The sequence below is a fragment of the Lissotriton vulgaris genome, chromosome 8, assembly GCF_964263255.1.
Source record: "Lissotriton vulgaris chromosome 8, aLisVul1.2, whole genome shotgun sequence".
In the NCBI taxonomy this organism is placed as follows: Eukaryota; Metazoa; Chordata; class Amphibia; order Caudata; family Salamandridae; genus Lissotriton; species Lissotriton vulgaris.
In genome coordinates, this window is record NC_141696.1 from 135,509,139 (window position 1) to 135,521,669 (window position 12,531).

At 44.4% G+C, this 12,531-nt stretch overlaps 1 protein-coding gene across 1 annotated transcript; it reads right to left on the minus strand.

Moving 5' to 3' along the window:
- Nucleotides 1-1,400: 1,400 nt before the first annotated feature.
- On the minus strand, nt 1,401-12,133 carry LOC147693610 (odorant receptor 131-2-like). The gene is made up of 2 exons (XM_086936064.1): nt 11,919-12,133; nt 1,401-2,082 (listed from the first exon to the last, which is right to left on the minus strand). The coding sequence occupies exons 1-2, from the start codon at nt 12,131-12,133 to the stop codon at nt 1,401-1,403; spliced, it is 897 nt and encodes a 298-aa protein (XP_086792190.1).
- Between the last annotated feature and the right edge of the window lie 398 nt (nt 12,134-12,531).

Sequence of the window (12,531 nt, forward strand, 5' to 3'; positions counted from 1 at the left end):
TACATTATTTATAAGCATTAAAGGACTGAAATATTATTACAGCCTGACTAACCCTATAGAACACTGACTGAATACATTCATTATAATTAGCACAAGACATCCTTACTGGGGCCTCTCAGCCTGCTTGGTCATGTCTTACATGTGACAGACCTGGACAAACTATTTGCCAATCGTTAGTGCCTTTTCATTTTTGGTGATTTACAGCATTTTCAAGATCTTCTGACAGTTTTTCGTTACTCAAATGGGTGTAATTTCAGATATTGATATGTTTACCTGGTATCCATTGCTTGATTTTGCTCATGAGACAGTGTCACTCATATTCGTTGAAATGTCACTCATAATTACACAGAAATTATAAAGTGTCACACATAGCAATCTGAAAACTTGGCAGCTACGCGCCATGTTAGTAAAGTAGTAAAGTACTCGGAGAGCGGACAGGAACGTGGCCAGAAGCGGGCAGGACAGGAGCGCCGAACCGACAGATTACGGAGTTCTACATGCCAAAAGCGGACAGGAGCGTGGGCAGAAGCGGGTAGGAGCGCCAAACCAACAGCCTCCGGAGTCAGGACAGGAGCGTGGGCAGAAGCGTCCAGGAGCAACGAAACAAACGTGGGCAGAAGCGGCCAGGAGCAAGGAAACGGGGGCAAGGAAACACCCTGCGCACGTGATGCTGGTGAGTACGCTCTGCTGCTCCCGCTGCTGGCCGCTCTGCTGCGTGTCTCCTGCAGCGGAGCTGCCCCCAGCCCCCTTCTGCCCCGGACAACGTCGGGCGGGCTGCTAGTTTAAAATAAAGGGAATAAACAGTTGTGACTTTGAAATCTATTACTTTGTCAATCTCACTGATCCATACTTTCAAATGGCTGCTGAAAAATAGCTATAGAATGGTGAACATGAGCGGATGAGAATAGATGTGTCACAAGTATCTAGATTCAATATCAGAAAATTTCTAGTACAGAAGCATTAGCATGGTATAATCTTGTCACAACTAATATTAACACATAATTATTTTGGCCTAATTTTTTCATTGGTGATATTCAATGCATCTGAGATTTGAAGCAGAGTAGGAAACAGTTATTTTTTTATTTGACCAGAGTCTACTCTTGGTATCCTTAGCATAAAGATATTGTAGAGAATGAAATATGCTTGAATTGTCAATAAATACTTTCGAGAAAATGTAGCTGGGCTTGTTTAGCTCTAATACACATAAAACCTGCTTGTTCATTCTCTATTATAATAGGCAACATTGCAACAAACCATATAGAGGCTAAAATTAAACAGCCTGTATCAGATTGCTCAAGAAGCATCTTTATTGTGGTGACTTTAGAATTCTATCCTTTTGATTAACTATTACAAGACAAAAATTTAAGAATATTACCACAGCGTCTTTATTTATCACACATTTAGCTATATGGTTGGTGGCCCCCAGAGTTGGTCCTATGAGGCCAGCATGTAAAAACATTTTGTATATGAATTCTCAAATTCTCATCTCGGAAGCCGTAAATCAACAGACTTAGAAAAATTGGGAATAAAATAAAAGTAAAAAAATTAAAAAGTCTAAGATAGGCTCCCTGTTCTTGAAAGAGATTCTCTGAAATGGAGGCAGTGAAAGAGGTCAAGCTTAGTAACAGCTGAACAGCATGGAGTATCACAGTCTTGCTGGCCTTGGATGAGGAAGCTTTGTCCCCACTGATCTTTTTTGCTTCTAGTATAATTTTGATGTATGTGTACAGAATTATCAAGGCTATGGCAGTAAAGATAACAGCATCAGTCACATACATCGCCATTTTCTGTTGGCGTATCAATTTTAAGGAATCACGATCACATATTAGTCTCTGAAAAAAAAAGTTGTTAGGTACCGATGAGCTCAGTATCATTATGTCAATAAACGATGGCAAGAATCCAATAATAGAAATGGCCATGATTACCACCCAAGACCTCTCCACCCGACAAATCTCAGCATGTCTCAAAGGGAAACAAATAGCCACATAACGTTCTAGGGACATGGCGCCCAGGCCGGCGTGGCTGCTACTGAAGGTGGACTCTGCTAATATAATAACAAAATAGCAGCCACTTGCTGGTATCCTGAATGCAGAAAAGGCTAAAAAAAATGAGAAGCTCACACAGGGTGAGATTCACAGTATCAGTGACCAGAGTGTACACAAAGAGGATGTAGCGTGTCTGCTGCCGGAGACGGGCCGTGGTAAAGAACACGTATAACATTAGGAAGATGAACGAGAGGAAGACACTAAAAAATAGCATCAAGGTGATTGTTAATGTAATCCATGTGTTGATGTAGCGAGTGCTGGAAATCTTCTGGGTTGCATTATAAGACAGTGAAACAAAGATCTCCATATCTCCAGCAATGTTTAAGCTAGCGATTCAAGAAGGTCATAGACATTACATGCTTGATTGCACCTTTCCGAGGACATAAAAGAAAAGGATAGTAGAGTAATTAAATATAAAATGAGAAATATAGGTAAGAAACAATTTATATAATGCAGTAGCTACTTCATTATGCTATTGGCACAGATATGCTTTTGCTTTAAAATAAAAATCTTTTGTTGATTCATGTCCTTTGGAAAGCACATTTCTATTAACTAGCATCCAACGCTTTATTGTGCTTTCATAACAACATCAGTTTTCAATTGCAATGACAGACGTCATTTTCATAATTTAAAAAGGAAGAGTGCAGCTAGCCAGCCAGTGTCATAGCTCTCCTATCTTGGAACTCCACTGGATTCGGACCTGAAACCCTGATATAAAATATAAAATGTTCCCTGCTGATGAGAGGTAACAACCTCGAAACACGTCTCCAGGGATGGCCAACGCAACAGTGATTTTTGCTTAAGACTCTGGCAGAGGCGCACCCGCTGATGCTTTCTTCATGAACCACAATGCTTTGGGGTAACACGCTGATAGGACGAGCAGTATGCGACCAATTTGACTTTTGTTTATATTCAGGCTCCCTTGAGCCGGTGGGGCTGACGAGCTCATGGTTACGCACCTGCGTGCCACGAGCGGTACCGGACCTGAGAACATTTTTCGCCAGGCTACGCAGCAACCATACATACATGCCTATTCCCTGCTGATGAGAGGTAACAACCTCAAAAACGTGTACAGGGATGGCCAACGCGACAGTGATTTTTGCTCAAGACTCTGGCAGAGGCGCACCCGCTGATGCTTACTTCATTGACCGCAATGCTTTGGGGTAACACGCTGGTAGGACGAGCAGTGTGCGACCAATTGGACTTTTGTTTATATTCAGGCTCCCTTGAGCCGGTGGGGCTGACGAGCTCATGGTTACGCACCTGCGTGCCACGATCGGTACTGGACCTGAGAACATTTTTTGGCAGCCTACGCAGACACCCTACATACATGCCTATTCCCTGCTGATGAGAGGTAACAACCTCGAAACACGTGTCCAGGGATGGCCAACGCAACAGTGATTTTTGCTCAAGACTCTGGCAGAGGCGCACCAGTTGATGCTTACTTCATGGGCCACAATGCTTTGTGGTAACACGCTGGTAGGACAAGCAGTGTGCGACCAATTGGACTTTCATAAAATGTTGTATATGTATGGAAATGAAATTGAGGACAACACATTCATGCTATGAGCAGGAAAGGAGGACTTTGACATGACCAATAATAACATATACAATAAAAGCGCAACACTGGCATCAACAGCAAAGCGGTGTGGCAGCAATGTAATTATCTAACCTCTAGGCAGATCGACATAAATGAAAGTTGTATGTCTCATGATTAAATCAGAGTGACTTTAGGAAAAGCATGTAATGACACAGAGAAGCAGTAAGTATGCCAGGTAGAGCTGTTAATCTGGCACCTCATGTAAGAGATCAGAGACTCTCAATTGATCATCATGTGAAATAGGTGGCTGGAGCAATACTGATGCGGCAGCGAATAGAGCCATATTAAAGTCAGGCATCTGCTAACGACTACAGACAGAAGAAGTATGAAGACATGTCCACTGTTTGTCTGATGACTTCATAAGGAAGGTTGCAGCTCTGCTGGCATAAAGTGATAAACATAATTGAGAAGAAAACTTTCATGGTGGCAACCTGGGTACTTAGTACCAGCGACCTCTTGATTCTGATGGAATTATGAGATCTGTGGAAAATCTATAGATATCTTTATCTTCACCCACAGATTTCTGGCTAAAAAAAGTTGAAAGTCCTTTGTTAAAGCAAGGCGGAGGATAGAAATTACCACAGGAAATGGACATGAAATGACCAATTCCTTGGTAAATATTCATTTCTTACTAAACGGTTGCTGTCCAACACAGACTGAATTTTCCCAACTCACAAGATAGGGGAACTCCAGCCCATTTACCAGATCACTCACAGATGAGGCTTTCATGTTTTAATTGATGGGTGCATTGGCTCTTCATTGGTAATACAAACAGATCAGGCACATAACCTTCTGAAATAACATGGTAAACCTATTTAGGAAGGACCTAGAGGTTCTTGTAGGTGTATCTCATTGATACATATATTTCTATCATATTTGTAGTGTTATTTCTCTTAGGAAAGCAACATATAAACATACTGAAGAAAAGTAAAAATAACCAAATAATATGGATTCATAAGGTACAATAACTGAAAATAGATACAAAATGTGTTTCCGCAATGTTACCAATGCTCATGTTAATGTATCTGTTTTCTAGCAGTTATAACATGCTACTGCCTTTGAGAAGCTGAAGTTATGGTTCCTGGCTTTTTGTTTTTAAAGGCGCCATTGATGATAGGCTGCTTTTATGGAAGGGCGGACCAAGGTTGACTATTTTTTGTACTGTTTATGTGTGTTCCATGTTTCCATTAAGGTGAAGTGCAACATTTGCATGTCTTATGTGTGAGGTCTCAGGTGACACTTCATAGATAATGTGATTACTGTATGAAACACAGATAAACAAATCAGTTCCTAGCATCACCCAGTTATATATTTAATTTAACACAGACATTACTGCAAACTGTACCAGACATATAGCCATCATAAAAATGATACCTGAAAAGGGAGAGGATGTAGCCTTATGGCTAGAGTGGTCGACCTCGAAGTTGGGGAACAGGGTTCAAGTCTTGGCAACGACACTCAACATCCTGTGATTCTGGGCAAATCACGTAATCTCCCTGTGCCTAACAAAAAAAATGTGTCATTGTGTAACAAAAGTGGGTGCTCATGCAAAGTGCTCTGATACCCAATACCTTTGGGTCTAGTTCGAGCTATATAAAACTCTTCAAGATCTCACCCCTCATGATTATTTATTTGCAATCTGGTTGTTGTAGTCCTGGCTTTATAATGGAAATAAAAGGGCACTAGTGCCAGAAAATACAAACCCTGCATGGAATGCACTGCCAGTGTATGCAACTTGGGAGGCCCATGTCTGTTGCTTTGGAACTCTCTAAGAAGTCACTGGTCACCGAGCAACTTCTTTCATCACCAGTTCAACTCTGCCAGCACTCTAAACCATCTGCCAGCATGGACAGCTTCAAGATGATGGAAGAGTCTTTTCTCCAGCCTGCTTCAGGATCAAAAATCTCTCCACCCAGGCAGCTTCTTACCCTGACCATCTTGGCAGCGGCAGCACTGCCCTCAGCACTGAGTGTGTCACTCTCGTTTTGGAGCAATCACTACATTCAAGATCATTCAGGCTATTACAATTCTGCCCTTAAGACCGATGCTGCTATTGAAATCTCTCACTAACTGAATGATCTTGCAGCATTGGGCCTGATTAACAAAGGTAAAGTTAGGCCAAAAGTCTAACTTTGCCACTGTTCAGTATTCACAAAGATAAGTTGCTATGAGTAAAGTTAGACTTCTCATCTAAGGTAGACTTTTCGTCTCACTTTACCTTTGTGAATACAGAAAAGTAGTAAAGTTAGACTTTTGATCTAACTTTACCTTTGTGAATAGCTGAAAAGTTGAAAAGGAAGACTTTTGGTCTACCTTTATCTTTGTGAATGGGGCCCATTGTGTCCAGAATGCAGGAGCACTTGTGTCGTGTCCTGTGTGCAGGGGTGTACACCATACACAGGACACAGGTTAGTTTAACTCTTCTTTATTATCACATCATGCAGTTGCTCGTCCCCACGTCCGTCCACGTCTCTGTCCTGGTCATTGTCCGTCCCCTTCCTGTCCCTGCCACCGGATCTGGTGTCCGGTGACCTGGTCACTCTGCCTGAGGACCCACAGGGTCCTACTGCCCTACTGTCAGTCGCCCACACTGTCGGATCCCAACCTCTCCGTCACGACATCTCCCCCCTTGTTGCAAACAAAAGTTCGTGACACATTTCTCATAGTCCTCATTCACAGTTATATTGACGAAGGTGAAAGAATGAGAGAGAGAGAGAGAGAGAGAGAGAGAGAGAGAGAGAGAGAGAGAGCTTGTCACTCTACATCTCTTCGATGAGTCTCTGTTATTTACTGAATGTCCTTCGTGATCTATATGTCTCCATCGCTTCCTTGTCCTCTATCTTCCTCCTTCTATGTGGCTGCAGTTGCCGCTGCCATTTCTTCTTCATCCGCCTTTAGCTCCTTGACACGCTATCTTTTCCTTGTTGTTTGTTGTCAGTCGGAGACAGCCATTATCATCAATCCTTTCACTTTCGTCACCGCCAGTGAATCTTTGGAGAACCGGTTGTCTTAATATCGATATTGTTTCTTTCTGTCTCACCACCTTTGGTCCTGGCCGTGCGGTGTCTCTTGCCTTGATCTTCCTTGGTGGCGCCTGTCCGCTCTGCTCATTGTATGTCTTCGTCCTTTCCTTTTGTTGCTGTTTCTCCTGCGCCAAAGTCCTGTCACGTTGCTCCTTTTTACCCATTTTATTTTCTTTGTCTTTGTGTCTTTCCTTTTGTTTTCTTTTCTTCTATGTTCTCCTTTTCTCTTTTCTGTTTCTTTGGTGATCTTTGTCCCTCTTTTCTTTGTTATTTCTCTTTTTCTGTCTTTTCCTCTATTTGGCCTTATCTCTGGCTTTTCCTTTATTCTTACTTCTTTCTTATTCGTCCTTTTTTCTTTTCTTATTCGGCCTCTTCTGGGCTTTTCTAGTCTTCTTCTTCTTTATTTCCTTGTTTTCTTATATTTGCATCCTTCCTGCGTCTTATTCTTATATTTATGTCTTTCCTTTTGTTTTTTCTCTTTGTCATCTTTTCTCTCTTCCTTTCTCTTTCTCTTTTCTCTTTATTTTCTTCTTATCTCTTTATCTTCTTTCTTCTTCTTTATTTTCTTCTTATCTCTTTATCTTCTTTCTTCCTCTTTATTTTCTTCTTTTCTCTCTATCTTTTTTTCTTCTTTTCTCTATATTTTCTTCTTATCTCTTTATCTTCTTTCTTCTTTTCTTCTTCTTTTCTCTTTATTTTCTTCTTATCTCTTTATCTTCTTTCTTCTTCTTTATTTTCTTCTTATCTCTTTGTCGATTTGTATGTTCTGTCTTCTTGTTTACCTTTTATCGTCTTTCTCGTCTTCTTCTTCTCCTTGTGTTGTGCTTTGATTTAACTTTTTCTACTTTCTTTTCTCTTGTGTCCCCTTTTTCCTTGTCCTTTTTATTTATTTATTTATTTATTTTTTTCTTCTTTCTCTTTCTGTTATTCTTATCCTTCTCTATGTTTTTCTTGTCCTTTTGTTTTCTTTTTCTTGTCCTTTCTGTTCTTTTGTAGTATTCCTGTTACTGTGACACTCTTTGTTGTGCCTCCTATTCATTTTCTTCTTCTTGATATGTTAATTATTCTTTGCTTTTGGGCGATCTCTCTTTGTTTTCTCCCCTTTATTCTTCACTTTTCTTTGTTTTTCTGCTCTTTTCTTTGTTTTTCTGCTCTTTTCTTTTCTTGCCTGCCCTTGCAATGGCCGCTGTCCTTTTCTTCTTGCTATTAGTGCTTTTGTCCCATCTAAAATGGCCGCCCCTTGTTCTCGCGAGATTTCGCGCTCTAAATCTCACTTTCCTGACTTCAAAATGGCCGCCACGTTATTGCTGTGCTCCCATTGGCTTATTCTGCCTGATCCAAAGATGGCCGCCGGGATTTCCACGTCTCACGAGACTTCGCGTTTAAATGCGCGAGCGCGATCTCCTCGCAACTTTGCTCGGCACTAACGCTGCTCCGCTGCTCCTGAGCGCTCCTTACCGCGCTTTGTCACTCTGTAGGACGCTGATCGGGGTGGGCTCCCGTGTAGCTCCTGGCGTCACCTTGATGTTTCCATGATGCTAATCCACACACGACGATTTTCCTCGCACGTCGTGACGATCGTTTCTTCCCTCGTCGCCAGTTGTCGTGTCCATGCTGTGTGCAGGGGTGTACACCATACACAGGACACAGGTTAGTTTAACTCTTCTTTATTATCACATCATGCAGTTGCTCGTCCCCACGTCCGTCCACGTCTCTGTCCTGGTCATTGTCCGTCCCCTTCCTGTCCCTGCCACCGGATCTGGTGTCCGGTGACCTGGTCACTCTGCCTGAGGACCCACAGGGTCCTACTGCCCTACTGTCAGTCGCCCACACTGTCGGATCCCAACCTCTCCGTCACGACAACTTGCTCCCTCTCGATCCCTCCTTTCAGGCCCCTGCAGTGGCCCTCTAACCCTCGGGTACTATAGCTCTCCCTCCTTCCTAGTGTCTTAAGGTTTCTTGCTTCTTCTGCTGGACCTTTCATGCACCTACAACATGCACTTTCTTCTGAATCTAGAATAACTCCATTAGCGCCCTTGCCTAATTTCGCCGTCCATGCTCATGCAGCACCCCTGTACTGCATGATCCAGTTAGCAAGGCTGTAAGAAGTAATAAAAGATAAAGGCTGCCATATGACTCCATGATATGGCGGCGCATCTCGATCCATGCTCATTTTTAGGTTGAGCCTAGAGTCAGTGCACATGTGCTGCTCTGGGAGACTTGTTGTAGTGGAGTATGGAATACAAAGCCCACCCACTCTCTGCCCAAATGTGTCATTGGCTTGTGTCATTGTCGTTTGTGAATGCTGGCTTCTGATTCGTACATAGGCTTGCTAGTCCCTCCTTAGTACCACCTTGCCTTCATTTGTCACCTCCCATGGTGACTTGCCCTTTTACTTCGGTTGTTACACTGCACCTGTTTTTAGTCTGTAAACATTATTTTCTTTAATGAGTTTCTCTTACTAAAAGAGGGTCTCTAATGTGCAGTTGTGAACACCCCTGCTTATGCATGCTTTCTTTCCTTGCAACAGGCTGAAGGGTTCCCGGCTGATTCATTTGCCAATGCTTTTTTGTTTCACTGCGCAGTGTTTACGTAGCACAGCACGATGCCCACTTCATGGACGCCGTGCTTTTACTTTTAAATCTCTGCACCACATGCTTCATAGACGCGGGACGCTGCCCTTCAAGCTCAGTTAGTAAAATGTAATTAACTCTGTCACCGCCCGTCAATCATTCCCCCTCCCACAGCAGTCGGCTTGGTGTGAGTACTGTGGATGGCAGACCAAGCTGCATAAACGCCTACAGTGAGGGCAGCTGCAACCTCTTAATACATGATGCGTCTCTGCCTTCCCCTCAGCTATGTACTTTTAGGTCCTTTGCGATGGAAATGCATCTGAGTCTTGAGTGGGGACAGCAATTTAAAGCATAAAAACTCAGCCCTTGGGCGTTTAGAGCAGGCAGCATGCAAGGCAAGGGGCACCATGCACATCACCGCTTCTGAGCAGCCAGCCCAGCTGACAACATGGCCAAAGGAAATGTATCTTCCCCCCCCCCCAACCTCCCACCTTGTTTCGCAGTGCAGTGTTTTTCGTGGCTCAGCAGGGCATCCATGGGCGCTGCTCTTTCACTTGAACATCTCTGAAGCACACAATTCACAGAGGGTGGGCTTAAAGCATAGCTAATCAAATGTAACTAACTCTGAGTCACTGCCTGGGCATGTATCATATTCATGCCTTATTTTTACTGCTGCTTCTGTTGTGTTTCTCGAAACGAGTTAAGTCTGTGCTTTTTCTATTACCAGCATTCTTTAAATCAGCTGTCCATTTGCAAGAAACACTGGTAAAAGTGTGAGGCAAGTTCCCAGCATGCTACTCTTGTTCGCTCTCCGCCTCCCCCTTCAGAAGTCATGGCATTGCTATGAATACTATCGGTAATTCCCATTATTCTTAGTCCTACTCATCCTCGACCAAGTCATCACTAATGAGGTATATTCCACTGACAGGAAACAAAGCAGGAAATGCATTTAGGCTCCACTAACCCTCCCCCCAGGGGCTATAATTGCATAGCCAATGGAGAGCACTTTCTGACATACCAAGTAACAGAGGCCTGAACAGGGAGCGGGTGGGAAGTATGACTGGGTCGAGGACAAGTAGGACTAAGAGTAATGGGGATTAACAATAGTAATCATAGCATTACCTCTACGTCCTTCGTCCTCGATCAAGTCATCACTAATACTAAAAAGGCATACCAAAGCAACCACACAGGAAGGCCTTGGGCACACTACACACAGAACAAGGTCCAAACACAAATGTGGAGTACAGCAAGTGAAAAACGTTAATAAATAAACAGAATCAGGTGGGGGAACACGCCCCACAGCAAGCAACACTCCACAACCAAAATTCGTCCGGTCAGACAGCACAATTCATATGATAATGCTTCACAAAAGTAGAATCAGAAGCCCAAGTCCCAGCCTGACAGATATTATCAAGGGAAACCCCATGAAAAGCAGCCCAGGAAACAGAAAGACCCCTAGTGGAACAGGCCTGAACCCCAGAAGGGCAAGGCAAACCAGAGCTCTGATAAGCCAGAGAAATAACAGCTTTGATCCAGCGACCCAGCGTAAGACGAGAAACAGCCTTCCACCGACCAGCCAGACCAAAGGTCACAAAGAGAGAGTCAGAAGAACGGAATACCATAGAGCGCCCAATATAGACTAATAATGCACCCTTCATATTCAAAGTGTGCAGTAACAGCTCCGCAAAGGGAAGGAGAAGGGTAGAAAGAAGGCAAGATCAACTCCTGAGAGGAAGGAAACCTAGAGCGAATCTTTGGAACAAACCCAGGATGCAAAGAGAGGACCAGTGCGTCATCCAAGAAAAACAGAAAGGGGGGAGAACAACGCCAGGCAGTGAGCTCACCCAACCGTCGAGTAGAAGTAACAACAACCAGAAAGGCCACCTTGAAAGAGAGGAATTTAAGGTCAACCGACTCCAAAGGTTCAAAGGGAGAGGACTGCAGAGCACCCAGGACCAAAGAAAGATTCCAAGAGGAAGCGGAGAACGTGCAAAAGGAGAGGAGAGAGAGAAAATGCGTAACAACCGAGGAACCATCAACCCATCCGAAGACGGGAGTGGATGCGGATCTCGTAAAGCCCGAATAGCAGCCCACTGGCCTTTCAGAGTAGACAAAGCTTAGGTCTTCTGAAACCCATCCAGAAAAAACTGAAGGATAGAAGCGATAGGGCAAGAGGTAGGAGACAGACCTAGCTCAGAACACTAGGAGGTGAAGGAAGCAAATGCTTCCAATTGGAGGACAAAGTGGACTTCCTACGGGAGGCCTGCATCACTGAGACGAGGTGGTCCGGCAAACCCCGGACCCCAAGAGACAGCCATTCAACCTTCAGACAGCTAGGGTGAGAGGGACCAGAAGGAAGGGAGAGGTCGACCTCAGGGGATAAGGGCAGCAAGGCAGAATCCAAGCTGAACCCACCGCCAAACTCAGCAACAATGGGAACCAGGACCTCCGATGCCAGTGAGGTAAGACAGCTACCAGCTGTGCCCCCATTCACAGCACCTTCAGCAAAAAGGGTGGGATCAGAGGAAAATGAGGGAAGGCGTACAGCAACCAAGGTAGCCACAAGAGAGACAAGGCCTTCACCCCCCAAACCCCCAACTCCAGAGTCCAGTGACAAAAGAGGGGAAGCACAGCATTGGTCCTGGAGGCGAACAAGTCCAGCCTGGGAGTCCCAAACCTCTGGCAGAGCAACCGGAAAATCCTTGGGGAGAGGCACAGGGTCAGAGAAGATGGAAACCTGTGACTCAAGGCATCCGCCACCACATCGTCCACACCCCTGATATGCTGAGCAGAGATGGCCAGAAGATGAAGCTCCGTCCAACCTGCAATCACACAGGCCACCAGATTCAAGTAAGGACTGCGAGTACTGCCCTGGTGATTGATGTAGACCATGTTGTTTGTCTGCACCAGAACATTGCACCCTAACAGATGATCCTGAAAGAAGCGAAGTGCAGGTTCCACTGCAGACAGCTCCTTCCAGTTGGAGGACCCCTGATACTCTGACTGCAGACAACGAGCCTGGACAGACCAAAGACGTAGAGTAGCCCACCAATCTGATGCACTGGCATCTGTTGTCAATACCACCGGAAGTGGCGGGCGAAGCCAGATCCCCTTGGAGAGATTCAAAGAATCCAACCACCACTGGAGAGCGGACACAATCGCCAGAGACACTGGCACTGACACTGCAAAGTCCTGAACCGAGAAAGGCACCCAATGGTGAAGATGCCACAGTAAAGGCCGAAGATGGAACCTGGCCCACGCAACCGTGAAGACAGAAGCCACCATATTAT

What these genes read in the sequence shown, in the direction of transcription:
- LOC147693610 (XM_086936064.1), bottom strand. Translation starts at nt 12,133, where the DNA reads ATGGTCTACATCAATCACCAGGGCAGTACTCGCAGTCCTTACTTGAAT. An exon ending in TTCCGGTTGCTCTGCCAGAG is followed by an intron (nt 2,083 to 11,918) that starts GTTTGGGACTCC and finishes TTCTGCATTCAG; the next exon opens with GATACCAGCAAGTGGCTGCT.